This window comes from Protopterus annectens, chromosome 6.part0, assembly GCF_019279795.1.
Source record: "Protopterus annectens isolate FY-2018-M chromosome 6.part0, PAN1.0, whole genome shotgun sequence".
Taxonomy (NCBI): domain Eukaryota; kingdom Metazoa; phylum Chordata; order Ceratodontiformes; family Protopteridae; genus Protopterus; species Protopterus annectens.
Window position 1 is genome coordinate 1,728,508,825 of NC_056737.1, and position 27,192 is coordinate 1,728,536,016.

At 44.1% G+C, this 27,192-nt stretch overlaps 1 protein-coding gene across 1 annotated transcript in view; it reads left to right on the forward strand.

The window, feature by feature from the left end:
- The window catches only part of ZC3H15 (zinc finger CCCH-type containing 15), a gene marked incomplete in the record, with an annotated part of 1,627,349 nt that overhangs the window by 859,517 nt on the left and 740,640 nt on the right, over positions 1–27,192 (forward strand). Inside the window, 1 exon segment of the mRNA XM_044075122.1 lies at positions 601–783. Within this exon segment, the coding sequence (XP_043931057.1) occupies positions 601–783 (183 nt within the window).

Sequence of the window (27,192 nt, forward strand, 5' to 3'; positions counted from 1 at the left end):
AGTGGGTAAAAAAGTAAAGGAGAAAATTTCATAGATACAAAAGGAATTTGTAGGAATATCAGAGCCCAAGTGAGGATTAATGGAAGGTGCAAACTGAGCAATTTATGTAATGTTTAAGTAAGTGAATAGTCAGAAAATACTTGTGTACTACCCAGCAATAATACTGGAGCAGTTATATAGGTTTGTATTCTTTCTATTAATGTATGTGAACCTTTGTTGCATCTTAATGCAATGAATTAATAAGAAATGTTTGCAAAAAATGAATGTCTACTGTTGCGCTGAAAACTGTAATAATAGAATGGTAGTTTTGCTTTCTTGTGAATGTCAGTTCAATATGAATAGTTACTGATTTTTAACTTGCAATGTGATCTTAATGTGCTCCTGAAAATGTATAGTGAACAATTTTTTTGGTATATTTTTTGTGTAGAATATTACTGCAGTCTCAAATTTAATGTTTTGTAAGTATAGCTTGACTTCAGGTCTTTGGATCATTTCACTTATCTGTTTGTTTAGTTGCGCAGTTCACCCCCCCCCAAAAAAAAAAACGCTTTAGTACATGTTTCGACAGATTAATATGACCTTTTGAATATTCTCTTTCAGGTATGCAAATATTTTCTAGAAGCTATAGAAAATAATAAGTATGGATGGTTTTGGGTCTGTCCTGGTGGAGGTGATCTCTGTATATATCGTCATGCTCTACCGCCTGGATTTGTATTGAAGAAGGATAAAAAGAAGGAGGAAAAAGAAGAAGAAATTTCACTGGAAGATCTAATAGAAAAAGAGGTACGTAATGTATTATTGCTGGAAGAGTTCTCTAGTGGAGATTCTTTATGCCGCAGAAAATGTATTGTTTCTGTATGACTGGTATATTAGCCTACATATAGTCATCTCAGTTTAACTATTAAAAAAGTACATGCCAGACTGGAATCACTCTACCGTATCAAACCATTTCTTACCAACAATGCAAGATCAGCCATTGCTCACACCAAACTTTTATCCACCCTACTCTATGCATCTCTCATTCTGTCTAATCTCAACAAAACTGAACTAAGCAAAATGGAAGCCTGCTATAACAGAATTGCCCTGTTTACTGCAAATTGCTCATATAGAACTCATCACTTTACTGCTTTGAGACAGTTCCACTGGCTTGAACTGCCCAACCTCCTAACCTTCAATCAGCTCTGCTGTGTCATTCTTTCCATTTTCTCCCCAATAAGTGTCCTGCCCTCAGAAATCTAGTAATCTATAAAGTTAATCCAAAACAAAATTTTTGGAACTTTATCACTAAAGGTCACTTAATTAATCTTTCTTCTGAAAGTAAAATTAATTTATTGTACTGTCAAATTTATCTCCAGTTTACAAACTTGGAAGATTTGTTTCCTGGAATTTCTTCCTTAGAGCCTTTTATACTCCCGATAGGATTGCTAAAATGGATTCTTCTAAACACTTAGTATGTTGGAGATGTTCACAAAATTGTAATGCTGATTGGATTCACATTTTTTTATTGTAATAAAATTAAAAAATTCTGGGAGGAGATTGGTAATTTCCTCCAAGCTATTTTTACAGATTCCTTTATATTAACTAATTCTCTGATTTTCCTGAATGTTACTGAAACCAGTGTTTTGAGCAAGAAGAATTTAGATCTCATATGGACTATTTTAGCAGTTGCTAGAAAATGGAAAACTCCTTCTGATCCAATATTTAAGAATTTAAGACTTTACTAGAAGAAACAATACATCTGGAAATAAAGGTAAAAGAAGCAAGAATCTTTCCTAATAAGTGGATCAACAACCCTTGGAAGAAAGTTATTTCTCTTATTGAGACTCTAAAGATTTCCACAATCTCTTAGTACTAGAAGAAAGTACACCGATATTTTTTTAATTGTGTAACTAATTCTCTCTAACTAAATGTCACCTTTTTTAATATATAATCCATATGTATAGTGTATATAGTTTATTTGAATTATTCGTATTCTTGTAGAATTTACATTTATTGTAGTTTTGAAAATCAAAATTATTTTAATAAAAAAAAAAAACCTAGTACAACATCACTCAGCCAAAAGGCCTCTTAGATCATCAAGCCAAACTACTACTAGAAGTCCACCAACAGCTACATTAGCTTTGGAGATGCACTATATAGTAGTTCACTGACTAAAAAAAATGGAACTCTCTCTCCACTAGCATACAAAAAACATCACCCAAAGCCTCCTTTAAAAACCTCATTAGGCAACATCTCAAGCAAAGTTGGCGGTGCCATGACTGTTCCCCAGGCTAGTGAAAGCGGATAAGGTACACATACTAAACCTGGAGTACTTGATAATAGTTTTCACTCTTACTCACAAACATTAGCTAATGTACAATGTATGTATTGTACCCGTGTACTATGTATGTATTCTACCTATGTCCCACATTTCACCTGTACACCACAAATCTATTAATTACCTTTATTTTTAAATTAATATTTTCTTTGTTCTCTCCACTGTAACTGTTGATATGCTGCATAACACTGTAAAAACATGTCTATTGTAATTTGTGTGTATATTGATTATGTCTAAATATCTTAATGTATCTGTCATTTTTCTATGTGGAGCTTTTCTCCATGGGCCTCTGCTGAAAAAGGGCCTTTTTGTCTCAGTCAGACACCCCCGGTTAACAAATGTAAACGAAAATAAAATATTCCACTCAGTGTCTAGGAAAGGGTGTATGCTTTTTTGAAGAGCTGTTGCATAACTTGTTTGTTTAATTAATGCTGTCAAATGCAAAAGTCTAAAACTTTCCGTTTTGTGGTTTTCTGTTAATTTATTTGGCTGTTTAATGTTGATGTTTAAAAGTTGGTCATCAGGTATATGTGGCTAACAGCCAAGTTCGTTATAATTACTTTTCATGGCTGTCAAAACTGATGGTGGGTGGTGGTGGTTGTAGATGCCTTTGCTAAGCTAGTTGGCATGGATGTGTTCCAGTTCCACAAGGTGTTAAGAAAATTCTTCTGTTGGGAGAAGAATTATCTAGACAGCATTGCCGGTGCTCCCTTTGACAAGAATGGGTTATTAGAGCAAAGTTTGTAATCTTTACTTAAATGCATTCTTGGGTGAAAGATCAAGTTTCCTCCTTATCAAAGGTGCTTTCATCTCTAAAGCAGGTGGAAGAATATTGTGGCGCCCACTAGTGTCTGTGGTTCCTTGTCCAGCAGATCTGTCTGACCAATTTGTTTTTCCTTTCATCCACTCCTTTTTATGGGAGAGGTCAGTTTAGTTGTCCAGGTCTTAGTGTCAGTGAAGAGTCCCCTTTGACTCTGGTTGCTGATCAGATTTGCTCCACCATGCACAGGCTTGTGTCTGGTGTGGTTCCCTTGTATTAGCAGGGAAGTTCCTGAGAGGTACCAGTGCAGTTGTAGACTGCTAAGATTCCTCAGTGTGCAAATACTGTTGCCTGACATGGTAATGTTTCTAACTGAGAAAGGGGCTTTCCCATTCCATGCAGTAGTCCCCAGTCATTGTGCATCATACCTGCTATTGTATAACTTATTGTGCCATAGTTTTCATTTTCTCTTTTGCTTCTCTGATTTTTCAGCTGTTGCCAAGATGACTTGAAACCAGATGCTCTTTCCTTTACTGGCTGTTGAGCTGTTGAAAACTAGATGGATACTGAGTCGTTGGAACCTTATTCATTTCTTTGTACTCTTTTGTTTTGTTTTTGTTGTGTTCTGTACAGGACTTCACCTTTTGGGTGCAGGTAGAGGAAGCAGTCTTGATTTCATCCCATGGGGCAGCAGGCTGTCATTCCTTAGCTAGGCATGAGGCTTACAGCCCATCCATTTTCCAGTGTGAAAGTCCGGTGATAGATAGTGGGCCAGCGTTACTGTTCCTCTGTAGCAGCCTACCCATTCCCCAGTGAAGCACTCCCTCCCTCTTAGTGGCTGTCTGAGCTGTGCCTATGCTGCCTTCCACAGGAAGCTTGTCCTACATGTAGGATCTCCCTTGCTTTGTGCAAGGGCATTAGGCAGCACATGGTCTTTAGACTCCCTTTAGATGTTGCACAAGTGGCAAGGCAGAACATCTTCCCTCCCATCAGCAGCTGCACACTCCATTTCTGCCGTGCTCAGCTCTATCAGGTGTACAGACCATTAAATTAGACTTTATTTGAGCAATAGCCAGAGCTGCTTCTTAGTGCACCACCAAAGACTGTGTTAAACTGTTCTAAATGCTCATTGCAGATTTGTTCAGAAATGTTTTTCCTTTGGAAAAGATGGCTGTAATTTAGCAGTTCCTTTAAAGCCTGCTACCTCTCATTTTTGGTGGGAAAAAATCTGTTTCCTCCTTGCTGTAAGGAAGATTAACTTTGTAGCTTCTTCAAGCTGGATGGCATTTTCTAGTTATAATATGGACTACGGATGTAAGAAATCTGTTTCTTCTGCCTCTACCAAAGGATGCGTCTGTAGATAACGTCCCATTTAATTAAAGATGGTGTCTCAAGGGTTATTGTAGAGTTGTACTACATTTTAAGAGGTATGTTGAGGGGTGAAACTCATGTGAAACCTTTCTCATTTTGGGGGATTTCTTTGTCTGTGGGCCCAAATGTTTCACCATGTTGGCTTTATAGTGCAGTGAGTTCCATAAGGATGGCCAAGGAGTACTGAGTAGGGGGATGGATATGGAATATTTGGTTAACACCTGGCAAAACTGAATGGAAGGGAGAGATCACGATTACAGAGGATGATAGAAAATTGTTATGCAGATAAACCAGATAAGCCAGAAAGAATCTAGTCAACTATGAGTAGGGAAATTGGCTGCCCGGAGTACAGTGCTCATAGATTCATAGGAGGTTACTAGGCTAATGGCCCTAGAGCCCTTACAAGCCTAACCATATTTATTCCAAGTTGCCCCAGTTGTTAGTGGTTAGGTGAGTGAAATTTGCAGAGGTAAGGGTCTATGGTAGTTAATACTGACTGACTATGTCCAAGAGAGACATGGGCACCAACCCAGGAATGAATTTGTGGTCACTCATCCATAGGTTGCTTTTGAAGAGGGTCAGGGAGGGGCTGTGTTTAACGTTAATTGGAAGCTTGTTCTAGAGAAGTGGCAGTCTCTGGGAGATGCATCTCTCTCTCCAACATTACCTGTTCAAGTCAGAGGCTAGGTTAAGATCCCTGGAATGAGTGACCCTCCTACAGTTGATTTACAAATGTGTAGCATTTCCATCAGGGCCAGGTCATCCCTTACCAGCCTGTAGGAGACAGCATACAGCAACAGGGCTTTCATTCTTTCCACATAAGGCTTGTTTTGTGTATCCTGTAACTTCTTGATGAGAAACCTCTGTGGTCTCTCCAATTGTTGCAGGTGTCTGATGAGGTACATGCAAAAGAGAGCATTGTACTCTATTATTGCTCTGGTGAGGGCCGAGTATAATGGAATTATGACATCTTAGGTCCTAGATGCGATGCCTTTACTTATAAGATGTCCCAGATCACATACCACTGAGCTTACACTTAGGGGGTGCTATCTATATTGTAATTAGCAGGGATGTCTGCTTTCCCAAAGAGAATAATAATGTATTTTTGCATATAGCTTTAATCTGTGGGTTTGGCACCAATCATTTGTTTGTGTTAACCTTGTCTGCAGTATATTTACATTGTTGGGGGACTCATAATTGCTTGCTCCCAATTTGCAGTTGTCTGCAAACACGGTCAGCCACAGGCCGTTTGCCTGGAATTCCGAGAAATAAATTCCGAACATTAAAGACCCCAGCACAGAACCCTGTAGTTCGCTGCTGGTGACTGGTCTTTTGCTAAAGGTGATGCTACCCACTTTGACAGTATGTGTCCTGTCGGTGAGACAGTTTGCTATTTGCCTGGTAAGATAGGGGTAATTCCCAATTGGGAGAGTTTCTCTATAATACCTGAGTGGGATTGTCAGATGCTTTGGCTAGGCCATGCTAGACTATGTACAGTCTTTCAGGATGTCAACCATGTTTAATAGGCATGATCTACCTTTACAAATCTGATCTGGGTTTGGTCCAGAGGTTGGAATTACGTATGCTTTTGTTAATAAGTTCCATAATGATTCTTTCCATGGCTTTGCAGATGTGGCTAGTCAAGCTTATGGGCCTATAATTCCCATGGTCAGATGATGGTTTCCCCTTTGTGCATAGGGATTACTGTTGCTGTCCTCCATTCCACCAGAACATAGCCAGTTCTCAGGCTGTGGTTAAACAGGGATCCAAGTGAGTCTGCTGTGTCATATTTTAAGTTGTTTAAAAAAGCAACCTGGGATGTTGTCTGGTTCCATTGATGCCATATTTTTGACCTTGGAGTGTGCCAAGATGACTTGTTCTGTTGAGATAGTAGAATGAGGAATGGTGTCAGGTATACTTTGAGGGATGACTGGGAATGGTGTCAGGTATACTTTGAGGGATGACTGGAGAGGACGGGGGGGGGGGTGACATTTTTTTCTCCAAATCTGTCAGCCAGTAGGTTGGCCATTACTTACAGTTGAGTATGGATGGTGGCATTCACCAGTTCAACGCATAGCTGGGTATTCCCTTTTAGATTTCAGATGTAGTTAAATAATGCCTCTTGATTATCCTTAGCTAGGGAGGCAATTTTTGTTCCATAATTAGCTTTGGAGGACTTGACAAGCTTCTGATTTGTTCGATAAGTTGTCTGTCTCGCCTTCGTTCTTGCTGGTTGGGATAGGAGCCGATCCTCTGCTCCGACTCGGCCATCTTCTATAGCTCGAGAACTGTTTAATGGCTCGAGGCTACCCCTTATTCCATGATGCCTAGCGATAGCTACCCAGATCTCATTTGCCACTTCAGCTGCGAGGTGTCGTTTTTCTGGCTCAGGTTCATAGGTTCATACTAGGCTATCTGCCCTAGGGCATTTATAAGCCTAGCCAGAGTGTGTGTGGCTTTCACCACCCCTTAGGATGAGAATACTATACCCATTAGTTTGCTGTGCCTCTGTCCAGCAGTGACACAGAGATGATTCCCGGGGTAAACCTACGATCTCCCATCCACTCGTCAAGGTTTCTCTTGAACAGAGTCAGTGAGGGGCTCTGCCTCACATGGACTGGGATTCTGTTCCATAGTGTAGGGAGTCTCTGGGTGATGAATCTGTCCCTCCAGCACGTCCTGTTTATATCCGTGTTGAGGTTTAAGTCTCTTGCTCTCGTGGCTCTGGTGGATTTGGATTTTTTGAGGTGGAGCATGTCCATTAATTCCGGGTTGGACATGGCCTTGTATGTCAGGCACAGATCACCTCTGAGCAGACGGTATGCGACTGAATAGAGCTGGAGTTTCTTCAGTCGGGCATCGTATGACATATGTTTGAGCCCTTTTATCCTTTTGGTGAGGAACTTTTGGGGTCTTTCCAACTGCTGCAGGTGTCGGGTAAGGTACATTCCGAATGGGGCGTTGTACACAGTCATTGGTCTGATAAGTGAAGAGTACAGGGGTCCAATGACCTCTCCTGATCTGGATGTGAATCCCTTCATGATCAGGTGGGCAATGTAGAAGGTCTTCCTAACCACTTTGGCAATGTGAGTGTCAAAAGAGAGGTTACTGTCATCTTGGGTCCCCAGGTCCCTGATAACTTCTTCCGTGTTTAATGGATTACCACCTATGTGGTAATTAGGGGTTACCTTGTTTTTCCCAAAGGGTATGACTATACATTTTTTGGCATTTAGCTTAAGGCCCTGGCTCTGGCACCAGTTATCCATTTCTATGAGACCTCTCTGGAGGATGTCTGTGTCTGATGGAGTGTCAATTATGGTACCCAGTTTGCAGTCATCTGCAAATTTTGTCAGCCACAATCCCCCTATGTTTGCCTGCACTTCAGAAAAATAAATGCCGAACAAGAGGGGGCCCAGGACTGAGCCCTGTGGGACACCGCTCATGACCGGCTTAGAGTCTGACATGGCACCAGCAACTCTAACCCTGTGTGTTCTGTCCTTGAGCCAGTTTGCAACCCATCTTGTGACATATGGGTTTACATCTAAGCTGGTGAGCTTTTCTATGATGCCTGAGTGGGGTATTGTGTCGAACGCTTTTGCTAGGTCAAGGTAGGCTGTGTGAACTGCCTTACCCTCATCAATGGCCTTAGTGACTGTTTCGAAAAAGTCGACCAAGTTCAAGAGGCAGGATCTGCCCTTGACAAAGCTAAATTGGGTAGGATCCAGTGTCTGTAGGTCCCCAATGTCTTTATGAGTTCCATTATGATCCTCTCCATAGCTTTGCAGACAAGGCTCGCTGCTTATGGGGCGGTAATTTCCAGGGTCCGTAGAAGCACCGCTTTTGTGGAGTGGGACCACAGTTGCCGTACGCCATTCTTTGGGTACGTATCCTGTATTAAGGCTAAGATTAAACAGCAGCCTTATGTGTGGGTTTAGTTCCTCATTGAGTTCGTGTAGCACACAGCCGGGGACACCGTCCGGTCCCATTGATGCTGTGTTTTTTTGCTTTAGAGAGAGCAGCTCTCACCTGGGCATCTGAGATGATTGGGAGGCTAGACTCTGGTGGGATAGATATTTCTCCTTTTGGGGTGGGGGGAGAAATTTGCACTGAACCTGTCTGCCAGTATGTTGGCAATGTCTGTGGGTTCAGTGATTTTTTTTATCATTTTGGACTAATTCTGAGCATATCTGGGAGTTTCCACCCAGGTTTCTAACATAGCTAAAGAAGGCCTTATGATTGTCTTTTGTGTCATTAGCGATTTTTCTCTCAAAGTTGGCCTCGGATGATTTTATGAGTGATCGTAGTTTTTTGCTAGTATTGATCAGAGATGCCTTCCCTTTTAGGGATTTTGCTCTGTTATGTAGTAGCTTTCTCCTCTTGTTGTAGAGTTTGTTTATGGCTGGGGTCCACCAGACCGGGTGCCTGCCTTTGGTGGAAAGGGTCTTGATTTTATTAGGGATTGCTTGATCCATACATTCCTGGAGGTGCTCAGAAGGCATTTGTAAGGGTTTCAGCGTGGGTTGTGGTTTCCACTGGCTCGGGGGCCTTGAAGGATACCACTCCAGTCTTAAGAAGTGTGAAGTTTGCTTTTGAGAAGTTCTTCATTGTGGTCTTTTTTGCTGGGGGTGGGGGCGGGATGTGGATCTCCAATGAGATTAATTTATGGTCTGATCTCACCAATGAGGGATATGCTTCCGGTGTGGAGCATTTTGTCCCCATGTTTGTGATGATCAGGTCTAGTATATTTTCTCCTCTTGTGGGAATGGTGACTAGTTGTTCCATAGCATTTGAGTTTATGAACTCCAGGAACCTTTGGGCTAGGGTGTTGGGGCTTGAGTAATGTTCCCAGTCTATGTTTGGGTAGTTGAAGTCACCCAATATGATGGTGTTTGGAGAGACATTCATACTCTCCAGTGTCTTCAGGAAGGCTGTGTGGGTTTCCTGAGTTTGAGAAGGTGGTCTGTAGCATGCTACAAACTGTAGGGCAGTTTTACCTATGGTTAATTGCACCTGGATGGTCTCCGATGCTTCGCGTTGCCACTAACCTGGAAGTGTGGGTATCCTTTATGAATATGGATACTCCCCCTCCTTTTGTGGTTCGGTCCGGATTTTGGGGCCGGAACGCATGATATGAGGTATAACCTGATAGTGCTGGGGTGCTCTCAGGAGCCTTGAACCAGGTTTCAGTCACAGCACAGACATCGATGTTCTCCATACTGAGGAGGGCTTCGAGGGCATGCATCTTGAGGTTTAGACTTCTGGCATTGAGCAGTATTACCCTTAGTTTTTCTCCATTATTGGTTTCTAGGGCGGTAGGTTTATCATTTGAGCCTTGCCTAAAAAGGCACTATGGTGGTGGCAAGAGCCTTTGCCAATATCCGGAAGCCCAGGGGTGACAGGTGCAAGCCGTCCCTTGCGAAGCAGCGTGGCTTGTCAAGCATGTCATCCCAGGCAGACATAGACATTGGATCCCCTTAGAATGACACCAGTAATTAAGCCAATTATTAAAGCTGATCATTTTGTCTCTGTATTGTGGCATGATTCTTGGTGAGGGTAGGATACTGCTCAGGGTCAGGGTCATACCGGCCTGGGCTACATAATCTGAGAGCTCCTCTGTCTCTTTTCATGTAGTCCAGGGAGGTACGTCTCAGGTTGTTCACACCGGCATGGACAATGACTGAGTCATACTTGTACTTGCTGTGGAGTGACCTGAGTGCTTGTGTTATGTGGCGGATTCTAGCGCCTGACAGGCAGCTTACTGTGATCTTTTCCTTGTTCAGTCTGGTGAGTGGGACGTCAGTGTGTCTGACTATGGAGTCACCTATAACAAGTGTGTCTGGCATTGTGTTTGGCCTTAAGGGCTGTGACTGTTTAGCACACTGACTTTGAGAACTATGTGTTGCATGTCTTATGTCTTGAGGTGGCAGTTGCTTGGGTGTCTGCTTTGGAGGCCTCAAGTTTTGGTAGATTTTTGATCAGTGCCTCCGAGTATGTCTTTGTGTGTTTATGTGTTTGTTTTGCAGTTGTGATAGTTCTATGTGAAACTGGGTTTGTGGTGTGCGTGGTTTCCTTCTCCTCCTGTCTGGTCTTGCCAGTCCTGAGTTGAGAGAGCTCAGCCTCCAGTTTGGCTATATAGTTGCATCTCTCACATGTATTTGTGTTTTGTGGGAAAAGGAGTGGGTTGTCTGTGTACATGAGGCAATTGTAACATTGCCTCAAGATGCCCAGATTCACCAGCTGAACAGGAGAGGATGCTAGCAACTGACCCTTCGACATGCTAGAAAAAGTGAAAAAGTTTGCTGTGTAACTGAGTCAGAAGGAACCTATAAGGAAATGGGTACTCAAGGGGATTCTAGGCTAATGTAGTACTTTTAGTATATAAGTACTTTACCTATATAAAAATGCTTTAGGAGCAAGTGCTGAGCTTTTGAGATAGAGAATAGACTGTTTAGATTGCAAGTAGAGAAGTTCTAAGGGAAAAATTGAAGAGCAGACTTTACGGAGCTAGAAATAGTAGGTGCTGCCCGATGGTGCTCTGTGGGCAACTCCGCGCTAAATCACGCAAAAGCGCGCTAAAGCGGGCTTTATAGCAGGGGGTTGAAAAGAGCTATTCTTTATAGAACCTTTTAACTAGAAAGTCTTTTTTCTAGGGGTTATTGTTAACTTTTAGTCTTATTTTTGTTGTGTTAGCTAAGTGTGTATTTGTAGCTCCCTTCCCTTGCATGTAGAACTCAATTAATTTAGAGAGTTCTCCCCCTACCCCCTCCTTATTCTTTTCTTGTCAGGTTAGCTGTTTAGGTTATAGGCTTTCCTCCTACCTCTTTATAGGCTAGCAGTTTAAGTTAGAGGCTTTCCTAGTTAAAAAAAAAAAAAAAGAAAAGAAAAAACTTTAGCTTTAGTCTGTAGTATACTGTGTTTTTCTGTAGACTGTATTTTGATTTTTTAGCTATTATTGTATTTCTTACAGGATGTCTAAAGAATCCAAAGTGTCTGGGTTCAAGAAGTGTGACTCATGCTGTCAGAAAATGTCTCTGACAGATGGGCACACTTCTTGTGTCTATTGTTTAGGTGCTGTGCACCTGCAGGACTCTTGTTCTATCTGCCATGCATTTAGTCCAAGAGTTCTGCAGAATCATAAGAATAAGCTTATTCTTAGGGGTCTTTTAAAGCCCCAGGATTCACCGGCCAAGACTCAGCCTGTGAAATCTCCTAAATCTACCAAGCCATCGGCTCCAAGTTCGGAGCAGTCTTCGGTTCAGACTCTACCTGCTAGTTCAGTTCTGGCTGGAACCGATAAGACCATCTCCCCGTCGGCTCCATCAGAAACTTCGGAGCCTTCATGGAGCCACAAGAGGCTGAGGTCCCCTTCTTTGGAATTGATACATTCGGCTCCTCTGTCTCCCCTACTTCAGAGCGAGCGCAGTCACAGATCTTCTCACTCCTCTCAGTCCTCTAGGCTGTCAGATCACGATGTGGAGAGAGTGGGTCAGTAGGTTTAATAAAGTCACAGGCACTTGCCAAGATGTTGTCCAGCCCTCCTCAACAGGTGTCGGCTCTGTCCATTTCTATCGATGTTCCTCCTCTGACTCAATTGAGCTCTGAGCCAGAGTTTGTTGGTGTTCGAGAAGTGGAACCGTCGTCTCAGATAACTCTTATCTCCTTCGGTTCCGTCGTCGGCTCCAATTCCTTCGATGGTGCCGTCCATTGAGGGATCTGGGCGTCTGGGCTCCCTCGTTGACTCCGAGGGGGCGAGTGGCATCAGATCCTTGTCCGACCCTGTTCTCCCTCTCTGAGCTTTGTCGCAGGTGAGCTCGGCTCCTACATCTGCCTCGGAGCCGTTGCCCTCGGTGTGGAGAAGGATACCGATTTCCTGGGAACTGTAGCCTTCACTGCATCATGGCAGGGACGCCTTCGATGTCATGAGGAGTGTGCAGGCCACTGAGTCAGCTCCACTATCAGTCCCACCGGCTCCGTCCCCTGTAGTGCCTGTGCCAATCTCTGTTCCTCCTCCAGGCACCAAGTGTGGGGAACCGGTGCTCCAGGGCACCCCATTGGGTGTTTCCTCTTCTTCCGAGGCCTTCCCTGATCATTCAGAGGAGCTCCCTCGTAAGAAGTGCAAGAGGAAGCCCATTGACTCCCCTGAGTCTGTCACTTCTGATACAGACTTAGATGATTCAGAAGGGTCCCCGAGATCCCCCTCTGAAGATGTTTCCTTTTCGGACATCCTAGAAATGCTTAAGCAGAGGAGGAACTGGAATCCCCTAGCCCCTACCAAGGAGGAGTCTGTATTCCTGGATGCGTTCGGTTCCCGACCTTCCACCTCCTGGTTTTTCTCCGCCTTTCGTTCCACTTATGTCAGTGGTGGCTCGAAAGGCTTGGTCAGCTCCGGATATAGTGGAACCAACTCCGAGGAGACCCGGCAAGTTCATCACAGCACCCCATGATAAGCAGTTCCTTACCAAAGGTGTTCCCGTTGATGCCATGGTGGTAGCAGCAGCCACCAAAAAAGAGTTAATGGAAACCTCTTCGTCTGTCCATCCTCCTAACAAGGAGTCTAGGACCATGGACAGATACGGGAAGCGAATGTTTGCTTCAGCGGCCTTTTCTATGAGGTCACTGAACTACTTATGCCATTTTACCCGGCTTCAGAGGGATCTCCTTAAAGAGCTCGGAGATGCCCTCCAAGATCCATCAGCTGAGGGGGCTCAAGCTAAAGTGTCTTACCTAGCTGGCGATGCTTAATTCTGTAGTCAACTCCTCCATGAGGCTCATTTCATATGCAGCCGATGGTGCGAGTAGAGCTGCAGGTATGGGCGTGGCCCTTAGAAGGCATGCATGGATGCGGCTGTCATTTTGCGGAACCCTTTAGAGCGTTATTCACCAACACCCCTTTGATGGTTCCTTTCTTTTTGGACCACAGGTGAAAGGCACTTTGACTAGGTGTGAGCAAAAAGGCAAGACTCTCTCTGCCGTGGGAATCCGTTTTTCCACTCCTTCCAGACCATACCCCAAGGGTCAGAAGAGTGGTAAAATGTGGTAAAGAAAATCCCGGGAGCCTCGCCTGATGCACGTAGCGATTTTTCCTCCAGGGGCAGAGGGGGAAACAACAGACAGCAGAGGGGGTCCGCAGAACCAGGGCAACAGAGAATCTTTCTCTGATAAGCCCTTTCAGCATTCCTGAAGGGTTGCCCGACTGCCCGCCTCTGGAGGCAGTCGGGGGAAGACTTTCACTGTACCCAAAAGCCTGGCAAAATTTAACGCAAGACAAATGGGTATGGTCCATTATATCCGGAGGTTACAAAATTCCCTTCTCTCGTCCCCCCCTTACAGTCAAGGAATTCCTTTTCAGATGTTCCACCCAATCTGAGGGACCAAGCAGTCATAGAAGTTTCAAAACTGCTAGAAAAAAGTCATCCAGGAAGTCCCGGCAGACCAACACAGATCCGGAACTTACTCAAGGTTCTTTTTGGTACCAAAAAAGACAGGGGACTGGAGACAGATTCTGAATCTCAGCAGACTAAACAGGTCTGTTCAAAGAACCAAGTTTCGGATGGTCACACGAGTCCATTCTACCCTTTCTGGGTCAGGAAAATTGGATGTGCTCCATAGATCTTCAGGATGCTTACTACCATATCAAAATGGACAGGCGCTCCAGGAGATTTCTTCGCTTCCGGCTGGGAGCCGGTCATTACCAGTTCAGAGCTCTGACCTTTGGTCTCACCACAGCCCCCAGGGCAGTGTTCACGGCTCACCTCAGACGACTAGGATTACAGGTGTTTCCATATCTAGACGACTGGCTCCTCACTGCTACTACCAGGCATCAATTTATGCAAGCCAGGGACTGCACAAACACAATCTGCTCTCAGCTAGGAATTACAATAAACTTCGAAAACTCTGCCTTGTTGCCCTGTCAATCTATCACCTATATAGGAGCAGACTTAGACACAAGGAATATGTCCCCAAAGCTACCGCCAGAAAGGGTGTCTACAGTTTGCCAGTAAGTACAAATTCTAATGCAGAGCAAAACAATCCAAGTCAGGTTCATCCTTCAAACTCTGGGTTCCATGGCAGTGGCAATTCTTCAGGATCCTTCATTGGCTTCTTTTCACACAGTGGTCTTTCCAACAGCTGCCCTTGTCTCACATGATCATGATTACAGAAGCATGCAAAAGGCACTTTTCCTGGTGGATGGTCTCCCCACTAGTGACTTAGGGCAGACCCTTCATTTCAGCCCCTTCCAATTGCCACAGTGACCACAGACGCTTTCCTGATAGGGTGGGGGGGCATTATCAGGGCAGGACAGTCCAAGGCACTTGGCAGCCTCACTAGTACCATCTGCATATAAACATCCTAGAAATGAGAGCCGTGCTCCTAGCATTGCAAGCTCTTCAGGACTCTCTCCCTTTTGGGACAATTGCATTTCAAACAGACACCATGTCATTGGTGTGGTACATCAACAAGCAGGACGGAACCAGGTCCTACCCCCTATGTCGAGAAGCACTCAGACTCTGGCAGTGGGCGATTTCCTCCCAACGATTTCTGATTGCGACGCACATCCTGGGAGGTCCAACGTCATAGTGCACAGGCTCAGCAGAGCTATTCTCATGCCTCACGAGTGGTCACTGAATCAAGTAGTTGCAGATCTTATCTTCCGCAAATGGGGACAGCCTTGCTTCGATCTTTTTGCCACCCCCCTTCAACAGCAAATGCAGCAATTACTTCTCCCTTCTTCCACTTCCAGGTCACACACCCAGAGACGCTGTAGTCCACATTTGGCCTCAGGGACTTCTTTATGCCTTTCCCCCGATGTCCTTCATGGATGCATCTGCAGTCATAACAAATGGGTTGTCCTGTCGTCAGGCAGCCCTTCGGTCGGCCGGATTCCAAAGTCTGGGTCCGGCTTCGGCTGATGTCGCACTTCACCCGACGTCATCTCTGCTGGTCTTCGGGTATAAAGGCATCAGCCGACGCCATTTTCTTCTGTCTTTCTTGCCGCGTGGCGCCCGAAGCAGAAGCTGTTCGCAAGTGCCGGTCGGTCAGATCCAGAGATTCCTACTACCGAATACTACTTCGAAGACTTCTAAAAAGCTAAGTACCCCGTTGGGGACTCTTTCTTGCCTCAGCAGATGTCAGAAAAAGTAAATAATTGTTTAACTTGTGGGAAACAAATACCTCATAAAGATTTCCACTCTTACTGCCTACCTTGTTTAGGCCCAGACCAAGACGTAGCTGCCTGTCTAGCCTGTGCTTCCTTCAACCGACGAACGCTTAGGCGTCGGTCTGAGTTTGCAGAACAGTTTTTCGGCTCAGATTTTGCGTACATTATGCCGTCGGATCATCCGACTACCCAAATAGTTAAAAAACGCAAAGAAAAAGACCGACACTCGCGGTCCGCGGTTTCGGCCGAAACCACGGATAAGCAAGCCGCGAGTGTCTCGGTTTCGGCCGAAACCGAGAAAACCGGTCAATCCTCAGCCGAATCCATGACTACTACCGAGGCTCCTGCTACTTTAGTTGAATCGGCCTCTGACATTTTGCCTACTACTGTGGTTTCCAGTGACTTATCTGACACCATCCCTTTGGATGTCTCTACCCCAGCATGTGGTGCTGCTAGGCCTCCTGCAGCCATGTCTATCAAGGCCTTTGCCAGGGCCAAAGCAGCCAAAACTGTTAAAACAGTGCCTGTTAAGGCCCCCTCACACAGACACACTTCTAGCTCTCAAATGCTTACTCTGGCAGAGGATTTAATCACCTTAATTAGGGGATCCCAATCACACCCAGACAGGGCCTCCCAGCCTCCAGAAAAGAGACCTAGGACAGAGCCACCCCAGCAAGAGTGCTCTGATGATTCTTCGGAGGACTCTGACACTATAGACCAGCCAGAGGCTCCTTTTTCCACTTATGAAGACTCCGATGCTGATGAATCCATTCCATCTGCCTCTCCACCAGAGGAATTTTCCTTTGGAGAAACCTTACATGCCATGAGAGAACAATTCCAATGGCAGGGACAAGATTTTTCGGATTCAAGAAAAAGGCTTAGGACCTTTCTGCACTTACCACAACATAGGCCCTTAGCTATACCTCCAGTTTTGCCTGTTGTGGATGATGCATTTAATGATGTTTGCACTGCACCTGATTCTTTACCCCCAGCCCCTGCCAAACCAGACAGATTTTACAGGGTGCCACAAACTCATCACCACTTTTTCAAGGCCCCACTTGCAGATCCTGAGACTATCTCCCAGGGGCCTAAGGCAGTAGCTTCTATCTCAACAAAAAACCCTCTCCCTTCTGAAAGGGAATCCAGGTCATTAGAGAGATGGGGTAAAAAAGTTTACACCTCTGCTACTCTCTCAGCTAGAGCTTTAAACTGTCAGTTTCACATGATCCAATACCAAGAGTTCATGCTTGATCAGTTGACTAAGAAACTTTCCTCTGAAGAATCCTTAGATAAGAAATATGTTTTAGAAATGGTGAATAACATACAGCAGGTTAGTAAACATTCTTTAAAATGTGGCTATGATGCACTGGAGGCTTCATTTAGATCAGCCATGACTGGCACAGTGATAAGAAGGCATGCATGGTTGAAAGAACAGGTCCTGCCGGATCATGTAAAAGCTAAACTGTTAGATGCTCCTATGGATAAGGACAGTCTATTTGGTACCTCTGCTCAGGAAGTAATGAAGAAAATGGAAGAGAAGGCAAAATCTGTACAAACAGTTAAGGATTTCTTACAGGTTCAGCCCCCTCGGTTTAGCAGAAACTGGCCTGCCAAAAATTGGTCCTTTCCAGACTCCTCAAAGACCCAAAGAGGCAGGAATAGACGCTCTAGAGGCAGAAACCAATCCAGAGGAGGTGCCTACAGAGGACGCCAGTGGCAAGGCAATAACCAGCGAGGCACTGACACAACCACTGCCACTGCAACAGGACAATCACAGTGACTTGGCTCTGACACCGCCTACCAGGGAGCAAATAGCAGCACCTTTAGGCGGAAAGTTAGCCTTATTCTCACAAAATTGGCATTACATCACAAAAGACAAGTGGATTTTAAAAACCATAGACCAAGGCTACAGGTTCCACTTCCACACCTTACCAGTAAAAAGAGGAATGCCAAACTTACCTCCAACTCAAAAAACAGAAGCTCTAAACCAGGTAGCTCAACTAACCAAGATGAGAGCTGTGGAAAGAGTACCAGTAAATCAACAGGGAAAAGGATTTTACTCCAGACTCTTTCTAGTCCCAAGAAAAGAGAAATCTTGGAGACCCATTCTCGATCTGTCCGTCTTAAACACATACATCATCGTTCCAAAATTCAAAATGCTGACCTTGCAGCAACTTCTTCCCATGCTGGGCAAGGAGTGTTGGCTGGTGACTCTAGATCTCAAGGAGGCATACCTGCACGTCCCCATCCGACCAAATTGCAGAAGATACCTCAGATTCCTTGCAGGATCAGAGCATTATCAATTCTCAGCATTGCCCTTTGGCTTATCTACTGCGCCCAGAGTATTCACAAAATGCCTGGCATCAGTAATCGCTCATTGCAGGCTTCAGGGAATCCAAATCTATCCATACCTGGATGACTGCCTGCTACAAGCGGACAACAAAGACAAGCTGACAACAGATTTACAAAGGGTCATTTGCTTACTACAAGCCCTGGGATACACAGTCAATTTAAAAAAGTCAAGACTGATTCCATCCCAGACAAGAACATTCTTGGGTGCAGAATTGGACACAGTAAAACAAATGGCATTCCTGACTGCAGAAAAACAAGAACAACTTCCTCTCTACTTCTTGGCATTAACAAAAAAGAACAAATTAACAGCAAGAAAAATACTACAGGCCTTGGGCTTCATGGCATCATGCATAATCCTGATTCCCCATGCCAGACTGCATATGAGAAAGCTACAGTGGTACCTAAAGAATTTATGGTCTCAACACAGGCACAGCTTAGAAACCGAAATACCACTAATAGCATGCCTGAAACAAGAGTTCCTATGGTGGGCACAAGCATGCCAGTCAAACCTAGGCTTGCCCTTCCAAAACGGTCAAGCAAACCAAACCATCACAACGGACGCCTCAGACCTAGGCTGGGGCGCGCACATGTTGGACAAGTGCATACAAGGATTGTGGACTCCAGACCAGCTGCACCTGCACATAAACCAAAAAGAAATGCTGGCAGTAAAACTAGCAATCCAGAAATTCAGGCCATTCCTCAAAGAAGGCCATTTAATGATAAGGACAGACAACACCACAGTCATGTGGTACATCAACAAGCAAGGGGGCACTCATTCAAACCCCCTATGCAGAATGACTCTGGACCTTTGGAACATGACTCTGAGCTACAACATCCAGTTACAGGCAATATTTGTACCAGGAAAAGAAAACACCCTAGCAGACATGTTAATCAGAACCACCTCGGATGCTCACGAATGGATGCTGCACCCGGACATCTTCAAGGCCATCACAAAGAAATGGGGAATGCCACAAATAGACCTGTTCGCATCCCCACTCAACCACCAGCTCAGGAAATTCTGCACAAGGACGCCCCACCCACAGGCATGGAGGGTGGACTCTCTATCCTTCAGTTGGAAAGGCCTAATAGCATATGCATTCCCACCTCTTCCTTTAATGCACAAGGTACTTCTGAAAATCAAAGAGGAGCACCCAAGGATAATCCTGATAGCTCCAAATTGGCCAAGACAACACTGGTATCCTTTGCTGAGGAGCATGTCACAGGGGATAATGTGGACAATACCCTTGATACCTTTGATGTTAACTCAGAACAACTACAACATCATGCATCCAAACCTAAAAACCTTACAATTGACTGCCTGGAACATCACTTAACAACAACTAACCCAGACTTATCACAAAGGGTTAAAGACATTATCCTTGAAGCCCGAAGACCTTCAACAAGAAGGAACTATGCAGGAAAATGGAAAAGGTTTGTCACTTGGAGTACTGAAAAAGGAAAAGATGTCAAACATAGACATTGCTAACATCCTGGAGTATTTGGCAGAGCTCCTACATACAGGCCTGTCCTATTCCTCTATCAAGATACACGCATCAGCTATTTCTGCAGAATACAGCTACGATCCACCTGTCTTCTCACATCCACTACTCAGGCAATTCCTCAGAGGGATAAAGAATGTAAAACCTCCTAGGAAACCTCCATTACCAGCATGGGACTTGAACTTTGTGCTAGAAAAGTTGACACTCCCGCCTTTTGAACCAGCAGCAACAGCAGATCTGCAGCACCTATCATGGAAAACTGCTTTCCTACTGGCAATTACCTCAGCAAGGAGGGTTTCTGAACTACAGGCCTTAATGGCAGTGCAACCCTTCCTAATCTTCCATCAAGACAGGGTGTCCATGAGAACTAATCCTACATTTATGCCTAAGGTGGTATCCAGAGTATCTTTAAACCAGGCAATCCACCTGCCTACCTTCTTTCCCAACCCACAGAACAGGGGGGAAAGACTGCTACATACCTTGGATGTACATAGGCAGTTACGCTACTACCTGGACAGAACAAAAAGTAACAGGAAAACTGATCAGCTTTTGGTAGCCTATGCAACAGGAAGGGAAGGAAAAGCAATTTCCAAACAGACAATCTCCAAATGGATAGGAAATTGCATAAGATTCTGTTACTCCCACCATGGAAAACCAATGCCACAGAACATAAGACCTCATTCAACAAGAGCTACAGCCACTACCACAGCTTTCTTACGAGGAGTGGCAACCAAGGACATTATTGAGGCGGCTACTTGGACCTCCGTGCATACATTTGCCAAGCATTACAATTTACCTCTATACTCTAGATCCCGAGCAGGGTTTGCCACTGCTGTACTGCAAGGGATCCTAACTACACCATAATTTTTCCTACCTCCACCCCTAGTTTAGCTATGGTATTCTACCCATTTGTTATGACTGCAGATGCATCCATGAAGGACATCGTACAGTTTTGTACCTACCATAAATGTAGATGTCCGAACTGGATAGCATCTGCAGTCAGGATTACCCACCCTCCTTCCCCTCTGTGGTACTCCTAGGGTATTTACACTCCTAATAGCTAGCTGGCGGGGAGTCTCTTATGGTGTATTTGTTTGTATATATGTACATACATGCTTATTTTTTGTATTTGCCTTATACCTTGTCTGCATACATTGGCATTTATCCAAAATTTAGCCTTCCTAGAGGGCAACTGGCATCTGGGGCAAGAAACACTGAAGAAAATGGCGTCGGCTGATGCCTTTATACCCGAAGACCAGCAGAGATGACGTCGGGTGAAGTGCGACATCAGCCGAAGCCGGACCCAAACTTTGGAATCCGGCTGACCGAAGGGCTGCCTGACAACAGGACAACCCATTTGTTATGACTACAGATGCTATCCAGTTCGGACATCTACATTTATGGTAGGTACAAAACTGTACTTTTCTCCTGATTCCAAAACTCGTACAGAAAGCAATATCATTGGGCTGCAAAATGATCCTCATTGCCCCCTGCTGGCCTCGACAGATATGGTTTCCGTTCCTGCACCAATTACCTTCTCGATCAGCCCTGGACTCTGGATCCGATTCCAGACCTACTGATTCATCAGTCAGGTGGGCTGCATCAATCCCTCCAAACACTCCAGCTCACAGCTTGGTTGCTCCACTTCCAACCTTAGCCAGGCTTCCCAGCATTTCCCCGGCCATACGTGAGATTATTGTCTCCTCTCACAAGTCCACAACTAAAAATCTTATGCTAGCAAATGGAAACTTTTTTCTTGTTGGGCAGAGGGTAGGAACATACATCCCTTTTCAGCCCCAGTCCACGAAATTTTGGAATTCCTAGCACAACTTTTTCATTCTGGGTCCGCTTCTGCTACAATCAGGGTTCAGTTGGCAGCCATTTCTAACTTTCTTGTTGGGTTGTCTAATTCAAACATTGTCTCATAAGCTCTGTAAAGCCTTTTTAAGAGGGACTACTCTCCTTAGACCTCCAGTGAGCGATCCCCTTCCTCCTTGGGACCTTAATTTAGTACTAACCTCCTTAATTCTGCGTCCCTTTGAACCAGCAGCGTCCTGCCCCATTAAGTTTCTATCTTGGAAAACACTCTTTCTGGTAGCTATTACTTCAGCCAGACGCGTCTCTGAACTTCAGGCGCTATGTGTTCGTCCTCCATACTTGGTTTTTCATAAGGACAGGGTCGCTCTGAGGACTAATCCTTCGTTTCTTCCAAAAGTCTGCTCAGAAAATAATTTAAACCAATCTATAGACCTTGTGTTTTTCCCTAACCACACCAACAAGGCAGAGTACAAATTACACCAATTGGACGTTCATAGGCAATTGCGTTTTTACTTGCACAGGACTAAGGAAATAAAGAAGTTGGACCAACTATTCCTTTCCTATGCTTTAGGCAAACAAGGTCTCCCAGTTTCCAAGGTGACCTTATCCAGGTGGTTGAAACATTATTAATTTCATTTATCAATTGAGAAACAAAGAGTTGCTCATCAAACCGAAAGGTCATTCTACTAGGGCCTTGGCCACCTCTGTAGCCTTCCAAACTAGGTTGCCCATGGATTTTGTCTGTGCAGCTGCTACGTGGGCAAATCTTCATACCTTTATTTCTCATTGCAAGCTAGATATGGTCTCCAGGAGCAGTGCTGACTTTGGTTCCACTGAGCCGCCCAGGATTGTAGGTGCGCTAGGGATGCTGCCCCAACCAGCAAGAACAAAGCCGAGGTAGACAACTTAACATAAAGAAGTTATGTACCTACCATAACATTCCATGTTAGTTGTCTTCATCTCGCCTTCTTTCTTGCGTCCCACCCTCCGTCCCCCTGTCCTATTGGACCGAGAGGAGTTCTAGTTTCACTGGTTCTCTGGTTTGTTTCCTCTACTGACTTAGAGTGTGACAGGTATGCTCAACCTGTTTGTTTGGACAGGTTGATTTTCTGGCTATGTCTGGGGTTAGCTATTTCAAACAAGATCTGGGTAGCTATCGCTAGGCATCATGGGATAAGGGGTAGCTTCAAGCCAGTAAACCGCTCTCGAGCTATAGAAGATGGCCGAGTCTTCCGATCCCAACCAGCAAGAAGGCGAGATGAAGACAACTAACATGGAACGTTATGGTAGGTACATAACTTCTTTTTGTTGAATCTTCAATTCTATTGATTTGGGGGGGGTCATTAGGGAGCGTGGATTAGAATGCTGATGAAATCCTTGAAAATGGAGGGGTAATGTTTGCAATCAGGCAGTTGTATATGGATGGCAGAGAAGGTATTAATTGGATAAAGGAGAGAGCAGTACAATCCAATGTATTGTAAAGAAATTAAAATGGTGTGGAAGGGTGTATGGAAAGGATAGTAAGAGGGAGGAAGTAGCAGATAGAGGAGCTGGATGGAGTCGAAAACTGGTGTGGATAAATACAAAGGAAGTGGCATCAGGCTCAGAGTCCGTCATTAACATTTAACTTTGCAGAGTTGGAATTTTACTTTGAGGACATTACGGTGATTGCCAAAGGTTAGGTTGATGTAAAGTTTCTAGCTTAAAGGATAAGTGGGTGAAAAAGTGTATGCATTGTTTTAGAACAGAAGGGGGAGCTGAAGTGCAGATTATATCTTGCAGGCATTTGCAGATTTTTACAAAAGGCTGTTTAGATTGAGATTATCTTTCTTTCAGAAGATGGAGAGTTTGATGTAGGGTTTATATTATCAGTTTCACTCCTTTGAAAATAAGTGAAGCAAGTGGGCCCAGTAGTTTACAAGCAGAGTTCTTCAAGCTCATTTGTGAGAATTTTATAATGAGGTTGGTCTGTCTTTCATTCAAGCTGGTGATAGTGTATTAACTCCCCCCTTCCCCTGGGGAAAAGCATCATTGATAGCTTTCGACAAAAGTCAGTTATGGGGAAAGACTCAATTTAATTATAGGCCCATTTTGTTAGTATGGAAACAGAAACACATGCTTTAGTATTGGCACATATCATGAAGATAATAGTGCTAATGATGAGAGTGGTCTTATATGGGCTTTGTATAAAACAGGTCATTTGTTGATCATGTGTCTCCAGTTGTACTTAGCAGAATGGATTGAATCTGCATGAATTGGTTTAGGGAAGGGTGGTACTTCTGCCATTTTAAAGGCCTTTATGGTTGATAAGTGGATGAGGACCCACCCCCACCCAGTTCCTGTTACGCTTTTCATACTTTGTGGCTTTTTAGTTGGCCACACTTACTGTAAATTTAGCTTTAGAAGCTCCTTACCACCGTATCTGTTCATTCTATTGGGTACTGAAAGATCTAACTGGTAAGGCCATCCCCTAGACTCTTAAAGCCTGTGTTCGCCTCTGTTTCATATCACTGTACACATCACTCTACACATGTAGTGAACACTGCAATATTCAGAGTGCCATTCCTTTTTTTCCAGGTTACTTTTGAAATGTACAACATCTCTAGCAATCACTGAAGACCCTGGGAATTGCTTATATTTTGCATCTGGTGAGAGAATGAGCAGAGGGACATATTTCTGAAGCCTGCCACTGTATTTTAAAATTATTCATTGCATTTTTCTGCATTTCTTCAGTGTAATGTGTATTTGTTTTCTTTGGTCTAGCTGCGTCTAGTGTGCTTTGAAATTGCTTTGTGTGTTTCTCATTGCTGACGTGCCTCTCTTATAATTGCCTTGTTATGTGTTGCAGCTAGTTTTACTTGTTTCTGGTACCTTTTCACTTTTGGCTAAGTAAGGTACATTTTTACATTAACAAGACTTGCACTGCAGTTTTAGTAGTAGTAGAAAGGTAGTCTGGTCACTCCCAGCCGGGAAACACGCACTGAGGCTTAAAGTGAGATCGTTTCATTGACCCGAGGGCTTTTTAGATGGTTTAGTCAGTTTTCTTTGAGTCTATAAATTTGCAAAGTTCCGTTTAGCAGTGCCTTGTATAGACGTATGCGTTTAGAAACTAAATTTTCTCCATTACTCTTCCCCCTATAACCCAGTACTTGGTTTCGTAAAGATCCAAAGTTTTTGTAGGCTGGGAGCACTACAGCACAAATTCAGTCATGCGTAGCCTAACTGTAGTTTCTGCTCTCACAGTACCTGCATTAACCTGCTTGCATCATTCCTTTGTAGTTCACCTAAAAAAAGACCTGATACCATGGATTGCTTTCTTTCCCAATTTCTCTGTTGCCAGCTTGGTAGATTTGGGTATGTTGAGACAATGTAGGAATTGTCTCATGTTCACTGGCAACCAGTTAATCCTTGGAGAAAGTGATACAAAATGTCTTCAGCTAAATACTCTCTCAGCTCCAAGGTGTTTCAAGTGCTGTACACCTGATTAAACCCTTCCTGTCTTCTCTAACTGCTTTCCTTGTTGTACTCTTTATCCCTTCGAAAACTGAGAGTCGTAGTAATTTATTTATTTATTTTACATTTGCTGACTGGGATAGTCTGGATATATGCCCATTTTCAGCGGAGGCCCAGGTAGAAAAGCTCCAGATAATACAGAACATAACAGATATGAGTCAAATAAATTTACAAAGCCCTCTAGTAGGTACTCACAATATGCACAGAGTCTAATAGTATACAAAAAGAACATGTTGCAACAAGCTGCTATGAGCAAGAGATGCATACAATGTTAATTTAAATAAGGCATTGAATAAGTAGTGATTAATCAGAGTTAGTACAGGGACAAAGCCAGTGCTATTTAAAATACTGTTTGAGGCCTTCTTTGAAGAGACGTAAAGAAGGTTCAAGGGTAAGGTTAGATGCAAGTGAATTCCAAGTTTTACCAACGACATTGGCAAACAGCATTGCTGGATGAGTTAATGACTTTGTGGGTTTGGACCAACAGTTTATTGGATGATCGTAGTTACCTTGAATTATTGTATGGCTTTGTTATTTTTGAGTGTTGGAGTATTTTCAGGGTGGTACAGAATTTTGTGTGCTACTATAAGCTGATTGAACAGAAGTAGGCTAGGTAGTTTTAGCTACATGAGAAGACTGAGGTTTTGTTAGTGATGTGTCCTATATGTTGAGCCCATGGCATATCTGGCAATATGGTTGTAACAATGAGAGAGCTTACTAAGTTTGGTTTTGCTTAAATTGGAGAGTATGGGGGAGGCATAAAGAAAGGGTAGAGAATAGGTGTGAGCGGCGATTGCAGTCCTAGCTAATGGAGTTAGAAAAAGTTTGCTTCTGTATAGTGAGCAAAGCTTCTTATTAATGGCTTTTATAGTTTTATTGATATGCAGATCAAATTTGAGATAGTCTACTATTACTCCTAAAACATTAGTATGGTCATCTGGAGTGATAGAGGTACTGTTGTTGGATATTATGGAGAAGGAGAATTGGGTGGATCTACTGGTGGTTGGGATTTAACAGCAGACTGTGACTAGAGAGCCAATTTTCAACTGTGTAAATGTGTTTTGGATTAAGGTTTGCAGGTCTAAAGGGGAGGAGGCCGTACAGATCAGGGTTGAATCATCTGCATATTGAATGCAGGTTGCATCAGGGACGGCAGTATGAATATTGTTGATGAAGATAGAAAAGAGTAGAGGACCTAGAAGAGAGCCCTGAGGGACACCAAGGGTGAGAGGTAACAGGGTGGATAGTTTGCCCTCCCATAATATGATGTTCTTCGTGTTTCACCGTTGCAGTCATCACATTTGGATTGTCTGCCTGCAGCTAGCCCTCAGCCGGCCTGAATACCAGAGTCTTCAGATTTCTTTGTCTGATGATGTCTCTTCATCCATGTCTTCAGGGGTAGAAAATATGCAGCTGACGCCTTTACATCAGTCTTTCTTGCTGTGCGGTGCCAGAAGTAGTTCGCAAGTGCTTGTCGGCCGACTCCTGAAATTTTTGTTTTCGAGTTTGACCCCAAGTCTTCAAAAAAGATAAGTACCCCGTTGGGGATCCTTTCTTGCTCCAACCAATGTCAGTAAAAGTTAACAATTGTCTTGCCTTTGGAAAGCAAATACCTCCTAGAGATTTATATTCTTACTGCATCCCCTGTTTAGGCCCAGACCACGACGTCCCTTGCTGTCTGTTTTTTGCCTTGTTCAGCCCCCGAACTGTGCGTCTGGCTATTTTTGCAGCCAATTACTTTCGTACTCTCTCAGTACTCTGGAATTGCTTCGTTAAGCTGTCCGACTACCGATCTTCCGAAAAAACGTAAGGGTAAAGACAGAGACAGACTGCATAGGTCCAAAACTGCCGACAATGCTTCCGTTAAGCTAGTAGCCAGTCCGCTGGTACTCAGTGAGGCGCTTTCGCAGCCCCTGATACCCGCTACTTCAGAGTCGCAGGCCTCTACTGAGCCCCATTTGGAGTCCGGTTTGCAGCGAGATGCTTCTTCGACTGTGGAACCTGCAGATGTCTCTACCTTGGATGGGTCCGGAGCCGCTGTGCAGGCACCGACTTCTGAGGGTGTATTCAGGCTTACAGACATTCATATTAAACCAATGCCATCGTTTTCATCCAGGCCAAAAACTCGCACTACGCCTAGAAAACCAACAACCAAACCGCAGGCTCAGGCCCATATGCCTCAAAAACAAATGCTTAGAGTGGCTGAAGACCTTCCCCCTCTAAGAGACCTAGAACTGAATTTCTTTCTGATTCTTCTGACCAGGAATCTGATATTTCTGCGCTTCCTGATTACCGGAACTTGGCCTTATCTACTTATGAGGATTCTGATGCAGATGATTCCATTTCCTCTGCTTCCCCTCCAGAAGGTCTTTCTTTTGGTGAAACTTTGCATACTCTTAGGGAG